The sequence below is a fragment of the Dromiciops gliroides genome, chromosome 6 (assembly GCF_019393635.1).
Source record: "Dromiciops gliroides isolate mDroGli1 chromosome 6, mDroGli1.pri, whole genome shotgun sequence".
Taxonomy (NCBI): domain Eukaryota; kingdom Metazoa; phylum Chordata; class Mammalia; order Microbiotheria; family Microbiotheriidae; genus Dromiciops; species Dromiciops gliroides.
This window is the reverse complement of record NC_057866.1, coordinates 141,165,495-141,177,992: the sequence shown is the minus strand read 5'-3', so window position 1 is coordinate 141,177,992 and position 12,498 is coordinate 141,165,495. Positions and strand designations below refer to the sequence as shown.

Genomic DNA, 12,498 nt, shown 5'->3' with positions numbered 1-12,498 from the left:
GTAAAAGACCCTCAGAAGGTAGGCTTTGAACTGTCTTGAAGGAAGCCAGAGAAACCAAGAAGCAGAGGGAATAAAACATTATGGGCATGGGGGACAATCAGAGTAAAGTCACAGAGACAGGAGATAGAACATTATGTTTAAGGTACTGTAAAGTAGGTCCATATCACTGGATTATAGAGTGCATGAAGGGTAGTAAGGTATAACAAGTGTGGAAAGTAAGAAGGGACCAGATTACAAACAAAACTTAAATGCCAAAGAGAAGAGCTTCTATTTGATTCTGAGTAAAAAGGAGTCACTAAAATTCATGAGGCAGGGTAATATGGTCAGACTTGCACTTTAGGAAAATCACTTTGGCAGCTGAATGGAGGATAGATTAGAGTAGGGAGAGACTTGAGGCAGGGAAAACATTTAGAAGCCTCTTGCAATAGTCTAGGTGAGAGGTGATAAGTGCCTGGCTATATGAGTAGAGAAAAAGTAATGAACAAAAGATATGAAAGCAGGAATTATAAGTTTTAGCACAGGATTGGCTATGTGAGGTGAGTGAGAAGAAGGAATCAAAGATGGTGGGAAGATTGTGAGTCTCAGTAACTGGGAGGATAGTTATGCCCTCAACAGTAATAAAAGAAGGGAGAGTTTCAGGGAAAATATAATAAATTCTGTTTTGGACACATTGAATTTCAGATGCCTATGGGATTTCCAATTCATGTCCAAGAGGCAAATAGAGATTTGTAACTGTAGTTCAGGAAAGAAATGGGGGCTGGATAAATAGATCTGGAAATCACCTGATATAATAATTGATCCCATAGGAGCTGATAAGATCAGCAAGTGAAATAATTTAGAGCAAAAAGAAGTCTCAGGACAGAGCATTGGGGAATACCCTCACTTGTTGGAATGGCTACCTGGAAAGGAGGGGAGCTTCCTAGCTTCCTGGACCTCTACAACTCCACAGACAGGAGTAAGGGAATTTTTAGCAATATAGAGCTACCTGACTTCCTAGGACAATGCCACACTAAGGTGGAACCCATATAGACAATTATAACCTAATTGAAATAATTTCTCAATTATTGACATAGCCTCAGCCAACCACTCATACTCTTCCCATCCCAGTAATTCTGAATCTCTGGTTGTTGTGGGGACCAATTTTTAATTGGGGAGTGGTAGCTAAGTGGCTCGCCGCAATATTGGGGCAAGGAAGGAGACCGGCAGCCTCCCTCAAAACAGAACAAGATTTATTTTAACAAGAACAAACTTAAAAAAAACCACACACACAAACAGGATCAGTAGGATCAAGGGAAAGGAAATAAAATGGTGAAAGGGAAATTATAATACCTGAAAAAATACCACCGCCCAGGAATCAGCTGAAAATACACAACAGAATGCCTGTCACTTTCTAGCTTCCACCTAGAATGCCCAATTCTCCTCCCCCAAACCTAGAAACACCCCACACAGCCCCAGCCAATGGGATGGCTGCTCTGACAGTCACATGACTGCCCTCACTAGGCTTCCAATCATTATAATTTTGCCAGGCCCATGTAGGCATTGGCGAGTGGTGATGACTTGAGGTGCCAGAGCCCTGGCAAGGGCTACAACCAGTGGGTGGAGCACCATGCGGTTTCTGGAGCTCCAGGACAGCGCATGCATGCTGAGGCATAAACACCTCAAATAACAATTAATTCTTTACATTGTCATTATTCAAACCCTATTCTCCACTCCCCATTGACTGCTCTTTTACTCTCACCCCCTTCAAATTAACCCTCACAATGTCCCATGCTAAAGCTACCTGCCCCAGTATATTCTCTGGAGTACCTGCTCCACAAGCAACAAACTAGTGTTCAATTTAAAGCTTTTTCCTTTTTGTTTCCCTAAATTTTCATGCACTTGTCAAAACCTGGTTCCCTCCTGACAACACAGATTACCAAACCACTCTCTTTAGCACTGATCATACTTCTACTCATATCCCACCTACCCAACTCACTGGTCATGGTAGGAGAATTGGAATATTCCTTGCTCTCCATCACCACTTTGAGCCTCTCCCCTACCAGCATCCTTTAGTAACTTCTCCTCTGAGGTTTTTTCAATACATATGTGACGCCCAATCAACATTCTGGTGGTTATTTCTACCAATGTGACTATTTCTACCAGGACACAACTACAACTTCTTCAACAAGTTCAGTTCCTCATCATACATATTGATTCTCCCTCAAACACTCTAACATCCAGATTCCTCAGTTTACTCATTTATAATTACCTACTCCTCCACTCCACATCTGCTACACACAGAAAGTCATATTCTTCACTTTGCCCTCACTAACAAATGTTCTACTTCATGAACTCTGAAACTCCTTTATCTGATCATAAGTTGTAATTGCTCTACCTTGCAAGCAAGGACTGTTGTTGGTGGTGGGGTTTGGCTTGTTTGTTTGTTTGTTTTGATTTTCTTTGTATTCCCAGAGTTTAGCACAGTGCATGGCACATAAGAAAATCTTAATAAATGCTTTTGGGCTTGAATTAATTTGACAGCAGTTTCAGGTGAATGACAAGGTTAGAAGTCAAATTGTGGAGGGTTTAGAAGAGAATGAGAGGAGAAGAAGTGGAATCATTGGTTGTAGATGGGTTTTCCAGGATTTTAGCCAATATACAATGATAGCCATAGCTAATGGTAGGGTCAAATGAGGATTTTTTTATAAAGTTGGAAGATGGCATTGGTATGTTTGTATGCAGCAGAATAGGAGCCCATAGATAAGAGATTGAAAACTGAAAAGAGAGTGAGGATGCTGAAGAGAGTAATCTGCTGGCAAAGATGGAAGAGAATGGGAAGGAAAATGGATTCTTTGTGATTTGAAATGGGTGAAGGAGAAAATTATTGGGGGAGAGGGATTGTCTGAGTGATGTGAAAAAATAAAGGTGTTGAAGATACAAAAACAAAAAAACAAACAACACAATAAGGCAAAAAATTGAAATAATAAATAAATAACACATGAAATAAGACTGGTAAGGTTAATTGGAGCCAACTTGTGAAAAGCCTCCATTTGGGACCCACTGAGTTTCACATGATATCAAGTCATTCAAGTGGAGATAAGAATCTCTCTATGATTCTCTGTTGATACCCTTCCTAACCCAATCTAATCTAGATTATTTAACTCAAGTTTTGGCAGGGGTGGTTGTGACATTCATAGGAAATTTATCCCTCCTAATTTAAATAAGTATTTCTTGTATTATTTTGTATAAAGACTTAGTCTCCCTATCTCGCCCAAGTTTGAAGGGTAAGAAATACTTACAGGCCTAGTCCTATACTCAGGTTCCATAATAAGAGGCAAACTAACCCAGGTTAAAAAAATGGAACAATTCAAAACTCCTGCACTGATCATAATCGGACCATATAAATGTCACACAGTGCAGACACCTTATCAGATTACCCTAGCACAACTAAGAACTTCCAAACTCAAGAGAGCTACAAACCTCAGACTCCCTGGTATCTGGAACTATATAACAAGACTAGCCCCTGTTTTATAACAGACTAAACATAGCATAGAAATGAGAAGTTACCTACTACTTCTCTCATATATATGTGTGTGTGTGTTTGTATATGTATGTATATGTATATATACATATATATAATCACTATTTCTAGAAATAACATTTGTAAGCTTCTATGGTGACAATAAAACTTATTTATGCCTTAATTTTTCTTTTAAAGAACTCAGGGAACATTGTTGATTGCAACACAATTATGCCTGGATTGCAATCATCACTCAATAACTAAACTAAAATAGATCTATGTCTGGGACTACTGTTTCAATAGGAATTGCTAATACTATTCCTAAAAAGACTAAGGTATGGGTATTACTAATACAATATATTGCATATAGCTGAGTTTTCTAATGCACAAGCCAAGGCAAGGCCTCAAGGCTTTAGGTCATATCTTTACAGATCATTCTTTTTCCAGGAATCCCATTCGAAGAGAATGAAGGATATTTTGAAAGCCTTCAAGTCTAGGAGATCCGAGGGCATGTCGGTTTAAATCTTTATTCACACTTAATATGATTAATTTAGAGCTGTAAGGGAATTTTTGAGACATCTATCCTAACTCCTTCATGGGATCTTAGATTTATAGCTGGAAAGTACCTTTAAATTCATCTAGTCCAATCCCCTTATTTTATAGAACAGGGAACTAGGGCCCAGAGATGTTAAGGGATTTTCCCAAGGTCACACAGCTACTAAGTGGCAGAGCTAGGATTTGAACATAGGTCCTTCAGCTCCAAAGCTGGCACACTGCCTCCCACTGCCTGCATTTTATACAGGAGCAAAATGAGTCTTATAGGGGTTAAGTGACTTGCCTAAAGCCACCCAGGTAGTAAGTGGCATTACCCAATTTTGATTTCTTACCCTGCAATTACATAACCAACTCCCTTTCTGCAGAGCACACTGCTTCCCATTCACTGTCAGTCTCAACACTCAGAAAAGAAAATCTCTCACCTTCATACTCCCAGAGTCCATTAAAAGCATGGCCTGGGACACCAGGAGGTGCTGGAGGATCATCAAAGAAGGGAGCACTCACTTCCATCAGCAGTCCTTGATCCCCTGCTTTGAAGCGGAAAGTAACAGGACTATGTGTCACTGGTAGATTGTCCCAGGTGGTGACAATGCTGTATTCCAACTTTCAGCATTAGACAGAAGAACAAATACCATAGCATGGGTAAGTACAGTGTATTTTTTGCTTACCTAGTCTTGTTCAAATTAAGTGCAAATCAACATTTTCCCTAACCTCCCTAGAGTCATGATCACTCCATTAGTTTCTAAAGGATTCAGTTAATTGCAGGAAAGCTTTCTTTTTCTTTTTTTTTTTGTGCTATTTCTTCATGGCAAGAATTGTATAAAAACAATTTAGCTACAGTCTTCTCTTGGTTCTTAATTTGGTCACAGCATTAGTTATATTGTAGATATATCTAGTTCTCACCACATTATCTTATATTTTCATTCATTCCACAAGAATCTAGTGAGTGCTTAAGAAAATACCTAGAACTGTATAGATTTTTAAAAAACAAAGCAGCCTGAGTCAGAACAATAAGACGTGAAACATGACCTATGAAATTGTAAAGTAACAAAACAAGTAAGCATAGGATTAAGTGCCAAAAGGAGTGGTAAAAATAAATAAATAACTCTCCATTTATTAAATACTTGTTATACTCTGAGGTATCACCTCAAACCTATCAGAGGGGTAAATATAACAAAAATGGAATATACTGGATGTTGGAGTGGATGTAGGAAAGCTGGGATGCTAATTCACTGTTGGTGAAGTTGTGAAAAGATCCCACCATTCTGGAAAGCAATTTCGAACTATGCCCAAAGAGATGTAGAACTGTGTATACCCTTTGATCCAGCAATACCCCTGCAAGGTTTATATCCCAAAGACATCCCCAAAAAGAGAAAAAAGACCTGTTTATACAAAAATATTTATAGCAGCTCTTTTTGTGGTGGCTAAGAATTGGAAATCAAAGCCCATCAAGGGGAATGGCTAAACAAACCATGGTCTGTGCTGGTGATGGAATATTATTGTGCTATAAGAGACGACAAGCAGGATGAGTTCAGAAAGGCCTGGAAAGATATGTATGAACGGATGTATAGTGAAGTGAGCAGAACCAAGAGAACATTGTACACAGAGATAGCAATATTGTTTGATGAAGAACTGTGTTTGACTTGAGTATTCCCAACAATACAATGATCTAAGACAATCCCAAAGGATTATAACAATTAGAATTATGCCACCTGCTGGAGAGCTACTGTACGAAAGCTCCACCATGAAGAGAAGGTGCCTGAGGGCAAGTCATGTGGCTTTTCTTTGGCAAGGAAGTGATGTTTGCTTGTGGGATGAAGAAGGGGCGAGGCTGGCTCTCTTGTTCTCTTTCCTCAGGTCTCTGGTGGAGAGCGGAGCTAGAAATGTGCTCTCCCTTTAATAGATAGATGAATCTAGGTTTTTCTCTCTCTCTTCACCAAATTCTTATTCTCCTTAATAAATGCTTAAAAGTCTAACTCTTGCTAAAGCTTATAATTTATTGGCGACCACTCATTAGATATTTTAGACAGACAAGCTAGAATTTTAGCCCCTTACAGGACTAATGATGAAGCATACTATCCACCTCCAAAGAAAGAACTGATATTGACAGAACAGACTTAAGCAGGCAATTTTTCATTTTCTTTCATTTTTTTCTTTTATCCCAGTTTTCTTGTACAAAATGACAAATATGGTAATGTTTTACATAATCATACATGTATAACCCGTATCTGATAGCTTGCTGCCTCAGGGAAGGGGGAAGGGAGGGAAGGAGGAATAAAAATTGGAACTCAAAACTATAAATAAAAATGTTTATTACATTTTTTTAAAAATAAAAAGTATACAACACTTGTTATGTGCTAGGTCCTGGGGATATAGAAATGAGATCACTGTCCTCAAGAAACTTACATTCTTAGAGTTTGCAATAGATAATAATAAATTAGCTGAGAGTATTGTCAATTAAGGGGATCAGGAAAGACTACAGAAGAAAGAGTAGATGAGGGAAACCTTGAAGGACTTAATTCTTTCAGCTCTGGAACTCCCAACCTGGAAATTCGGCATTATGGAGTTCTCAGAAGCAATCCATCAATAAGTATTTGTTAATTAAGCACCAATGTGCCAAGCATATCCTTTGTACTAAGTGCTCAGGATACAAAGAAAGACAAAAAAAAAGTATCTGTTCTCACAGAGTTTGCAGTCTAATGGGACGACAACATACGAATGAGATGTACAAACAGAATGTGCACAGAATAAATTGGAGATAATTAACAGGAAGAAGATTCTAGCATTATGGGGGTTGCGGGAAATTTTCTGTGAAGGGCTGTGAAGGAAGCCAGAAGGTAGAAATGAGAAGAAAGAAAGAATTCTGGGCATGGTGAGCAGTCAGTGAAAATGCTGAGTTGGAAAATGGACTGTCTTCTTCAAGGAACAGCAAAGAGGTCAGTGCTATTGGATCAAAGGGGTGTGTGTGTGTGTGTAGAGGTGGGGACATGGTATAAGAAGACTAGAAAAGGAACAGGGACCACATTTTGAAGGGCTTTGAATGCCAAACAGAGAATTTTGTATCTGATTCTGGAGATAATAGGGAGTCACTGGAGTTTATTGAATTGGGGCAGTTGATGTGGTTAGATATGTGTTTAGAATGATCACTTTCACAGCTAAATCGAAAATAAACTGGAGTGGGGAGATACTTGAAGCATGAAGTGGTTGTTCAATTGTTTTTCAGTTGTGTCAAACTCTTGGGGGTTTTTTTGGTTTTGCAGGGCTATGGGGGTTAAGTGACTTGCCCAGGGTCACACAGCTAGTAAGTGTCAAGTGTCTGAGGCCAGATTTGAACTCAGGTACTTCTGAATCCAGGGCCGGTGATTTATCCACTGTGCCACCTAGCTGCCCCTGTGTCAAGCTCTTCATGATACCATTTGGGGTTTTCTTGGTAAAGATACTAGAGTGGTTTGCCATTTCCTTCTCAAGCTCATTTTACAAATGAGGAACCTGAGGCAAATGGGGTTAAGTGACTTGCCCAGGCTCACAAAGCTAGTAGGTGTCTGAGATCAGATTTGAACTCAGAGAAATGAGTCTTCCCGACTGCAGGCCCAGCAATCTATCCACTGCAAGGAGACCAACAAGTTATTGCAATATTCCAGGTATGAGGTGACGAGGGCCGGTATCATGGTGATGGCAGTATCAACAGGAAGAAGAAAGCATATATATGTTATAAAATATTTGAAGGCAAAATTGTCAGGATTTGCCAAAAGATTGGATGGGGAGAATAGTTAATAAGAGAAATTTATGGGTCTAGGATGATGCCAAAATTGTTAAGCTAGGTGACTGAAAGGATAGTGGTACCCTTAACAATAATAAAGAAATTAGGGAAAGGAGAGAGTTTGAGAAAATAATAAGTTCAGTTTTTTGACATCCAGCTTGAGGCAGCCAATAAGCATAAACAGCTGGAGATGCAGGGCAGCTAGGTGGCACAGTAGATAAAGCACTGGCCCTGGATTCAGGAGAACCTGAGTTCAAATCCAACTTCAGACACTTGACACTTACTAGCTGTGTGACCCTAGGCAAGTCACTTAAACCTAATTGCCTGGTCACCCTCAAAAAAAAAAAAAACCACAGTTGGAGATGTAAGATCGGTGGTCAGGAGAGAGCTTAGGATTCAATAAGCAGATTTAAGAATCATCAGTACAGAAACAATTGAATCAATTGGAGCTAATGAATAAAGATCCAGCAAAAGAAACTGAGAAGGAATGGTTAGATAGGTAAGAGGAGAATCAGGATAGAGTAGGGTCATGAAAACCTAGAAAGAAGAAAGTACCAAGGAAAATAGGGTCTATTGTAAGCTCCTCTTCTCTTCTCTTCTCTTCTCTTCTCTTCTCTTCTCTTCTCTTCTCTTCTCTTCTCTTCTCTTCTCTTCTCTTCTCTTCTCTTCTCTTCTCTTCTCTTCTCTTCTCTTCTCTTCTATCTCCAGGTGAAATAATCAGTTCCTATAAGTTCAATTTTTATCTCTAAACAGACAATATCTAAATTACAAATCTAGCCTAATCTTTCTCCTAAGCTTCAGTTCCATATTATTAACTTCCTACAGGGTATCTCTACTCCTGACTTAATAAATGTGCTTTGAATCAAATTCCTAACATTTACATGGTGCAAAATTCTAGTTCTGCTACTTAATTATTCCTGTGTGATCTTAGCCAAGTTATTTCACCTTCTGGACCCGAGTTTTTTCATCTGTAAAATGAAGGTGTTGAACTGTATGATCCAGAAGTCCCATCCAGCTAGCTGTAGGGCCTATAATGACTAGATATGGATAAAACCTACTGTCTTTTAAATTTGTTAAATTCTCATAGAATTTGACCCACAAAAAGTAAAACATTCATTACCATTTTTTAAAGGTCCACTGAGTCATCAATTCTTACTCACCTGCTAATGAGAGTATTGTCTCAACCTCTACAAAGTGCCAAAAATAATGTATAGGATCTTGAACTTGAAGTCAAAAACATCTAGGTTCAAAGATTACCTCTGACACTAGCTGTGAGACCTTGGGCAAGTCACTTGACCTCTCTGTGTCTGTTTTTTCCTCTGTAAAAGATAAAGGAGGAGTTTGGCTTGATGGTCCCTTTCAAGTCAAGGTAACAAGCATTTATTCATCACCTGCTATGTGTTGGGTCTTGTGCTAAGTGCTAGGGATACAAAGAAAGACAAAAAATAGTTCCTGTTCTCAAGGAGCTTGGTTTAATGGGGGAAATAACATGAAAACAACTAAAAGAAAGGCTAAGGAGGATCAGGAAAGTCTTCTTGCAGAAGATGAGACTTTAGCTGAGACTTAGAATAAATCCAGGGAAACCAGGAAATAAAAATGAGGAGAAAGAGAGTACTAGGCATGAGGGATAGCCAGTGAAAATGCCCAGAGTCAAAAGATAAAGTATATTGTTCAAAGAATAGCAAGACCACTGTCCCTAGATTAAAGAGTATGTGGATTCTAGTACATGTAGTTGGTTCGTAGAAAGGGAAAGTTTACATAAACACTACTCGATCCCTAATTACAAGTATGTAAGACTTTATTGATATATCTACTAATCAAAATGATAATGAACTAAAGGTACAAATCCTACATCAATACTTCAATGTATTTTTATCTTATGAGTCTGAGAATTCCTTATATAAGTATAAATCACTAAATAATAATAATAGTTAGCATTTATATAGAGCTTACTATATTCCAGGCACTTCACAATTATTACCTCATTTGAACCTGACAACAAACCCAAGAGGTAGGTACTACTATTATCACCATTTTACAGATGAGGAAACTGAGACAAAGAGTTTAAGTGATTTGCCCATGGTCACACAGCTAGTAAAAGTCTGTCTGGATTTGAACTGAGGTCTTCCTAACTCCAGGACCAGTGCTTTGTCCATTGCAACACCTAAGTACCTTCTTTGTCTTCATCTTTTATGATTTTCCTTCATCAGTGACCCACCCAAAATTCATGGACCATCCTCTGGTTGTTTTAATATCATGGAGCCAATCATTTTAGGGCTATAAGGTAGATGGAAGAAGATTATGGGATCAGCAATTTCAAAAAAGCCAATGGGTTACTTAATGTGAAAAAGAAAAGTGTCTCAATCTAGTAGTCAATTTATTGAAAATTACAACTAAAAAGCACACCCCCTTGTAAAACAAAGCAATCCTTAAAAGTTCAAGACAATGATATTATGACTATGAATAGGGCAAAGTACTTCAGAACCTTTAGTTAAAGTGTATCAGGGTACTTTGATGAAAGGTCATACAATCAAGTTTTGTGGTTGGATTTAAAAGCTGAATAGTTTTATGATCGTTATTCATATCAGTGTTCAGAACAAGCTCATTGCCTTAAGGGAAGAGGAAAGAATCCTGCTTTCATGCACAGTAGTGGACAACTAGTGAATGTTATTTGGTTAGATAGTATCCTACCTCAAATAAGAAAATCATAAATGTTTTTGCTATATAAAAGTCATCCTGGCTTAGTGGATAAACCACAAGTCTAGGTATCAGGAAGACTTGAGTTCAAATACCACCTCGGACATTAGCTTTGTGACCTTCTGTGAGCCTCTCTCTCAGCCTATTTACACCTATATAAATGAGGATAATGATAGCATCTTCCTGACCTGGTGGTTGTTAAGATCAAATGAGATAATAGAGGTAAAGTGCTTTACAAACTTTAAGTACCATATAAATGTTAACTATAATTATTATTCTAACTGTTAATCGGATAACCAGATCTCTTAGGTATCCCTGTCTTGATATACAGAAGATTAAAACAATTAAGAGTGATTAAAACTGTCTTAGATTCATGATGGAAAATGCTATCCACATCCAGAGAAAGAACTATGGAATCGGAATGGAGATTGAAGCATACTATTTTCACTTTTTTCTTGTTTATTCTTTTTTGTGTTTTTTCCCTTTTGTTCTGATACTTCTTTCCCAACATGACTGAAGTGGAAATATGTATAATATGATTTCACATGTATAACCTATATCAGATTGTTTGCTGTCTTGGGGAGGAGGGAAGGAGAACATTTTAGACTCAAAATCTTGTAAAAATGAATGTTTAAAACTATCTTTGTATATTTTTGGAAAAAAATAAAATACTATTAAGTTTCTTAGAAGCAGAGAGATGAGAGAAACTAACCCATTCAGATTATTCAATTAACTGCAACTTAATTCCTTCAATTTGCCAAGCTAACTAACTTTCTCAAGATAGTTTCCTATATACTGTCATACAACAGCAATAAGCATTTTGTATTCTTGAGTCTTCATGGCCATTTCCTAAATCTCTATGGGGGCATTCCCCTGTTGCCTCTGACCAATTACTTCTGAGCTCAGTTCTGTTCTCTCTGGATATACATTCTATTCTGCTGTGCTTGGTTTTTATATCTATATGTGTCAAAAGAAGTATAGTAGAGAGGAAATAATGCTGAACCTGATACCAGGAAGCCCTTTATTCAAACCCTTCTGACACTTACTAGCTGTGTGACACTGTGGGTAAGCACTCCGCCCTTTGGACATCTCCCTGAAACATCTACAAAGGTATAGTAAATTTATAGCATAAATAGATGATATGTGTTGTCAGACGTGCCTTAAAAACCAATGAGATGGATGAATATTCATTTGCTTTTTAATTTGCTAAAAAGGTTCCTTTTGCCCCTTCATTCATTTTTAAAACCTTACATAATTATTGTGCTTTCCTTTTGGGATATTTTTCAATTGTGTGTGTTTTCCTTTGGGGCAATAAGTTTTTCTGGGAAAATTCAAGTTGAAAATGTTTCTTATTCAACTCTTAAATAGTCATTCTTACCTCCCTCCTTCCATCCAGTAATGATTTATTTCCATGGCTAATTTTGAAATTTCTTGCACTGTAAAATAAGAGGAAAAAACATGAAGTCTTACAAATGATATATTTCAAAACATTTGTAGAGGTTTCACATGAAGTATTCTCAAAGATAGCAACCACAAAAACTTTCTAATAAAAATTCATATTGTATTATGTATGACTTTCTAAAAAAAAACTGGAAGCAATTTAAATTCCAAAAAGAGAAATGGCTAAATATTGTTTAAATTAACACAATGGGATAGTATAATTTAATGAAGATGGGCAAGTGTGAGGTCAGAAGGGGAAGAGATTTGGAAAATAATTCTCTGAAATAATAAAAGAAGCAGAACAAGAAAAATGGAATATACATTATGATCATGTGAGGGAACATGAATGAGAATGAATAGACAAAGAATTCTTATGCTTTTATAGAGGGAGGGACAGAAAATGTGTTACAATAGTCATATTTTTAAATTAATTACTTTAAATATAAACCTTTACTAGGTGTTTCATTGTTTATACTGAAACCTGTCAATAATCAAAACCATTTAACTTTTCAAAATATTAGATTGCAATTTTAAATAAGTTTGTTTT

The 12,498-nt window shown here is 37.5% G+C and overlaps 1 protein-coding gene across 1 annotated transcript in view; it reads right to left on the bottom strand.

The window, feature by feature from the left end:
• LOC122732101 (UPF0462 protein C4orf33 homolog) overlaps positions 1-12,498 on the bottom strand; it is a 71,289-nt gene that overhangs the window by 32,552 nt on the left and 26,239 nt on the right. The window contains exons 3-4 of the mRNA XM_043972269.1: positions 11,890-11,947; positions 4,477-4,657 (exon numbers count right to left, since the gene is read on the bottom strand). Of these exons, the coding sequence (XP_043828204.1) occupies positions 4,477-4,657; positions 11,890-11,947 (239 nt within the window). The remainder of the gene's footprint in view (positions 1-4,476; positions 4,658-11,889; positions 11,948-12,498) is intronic.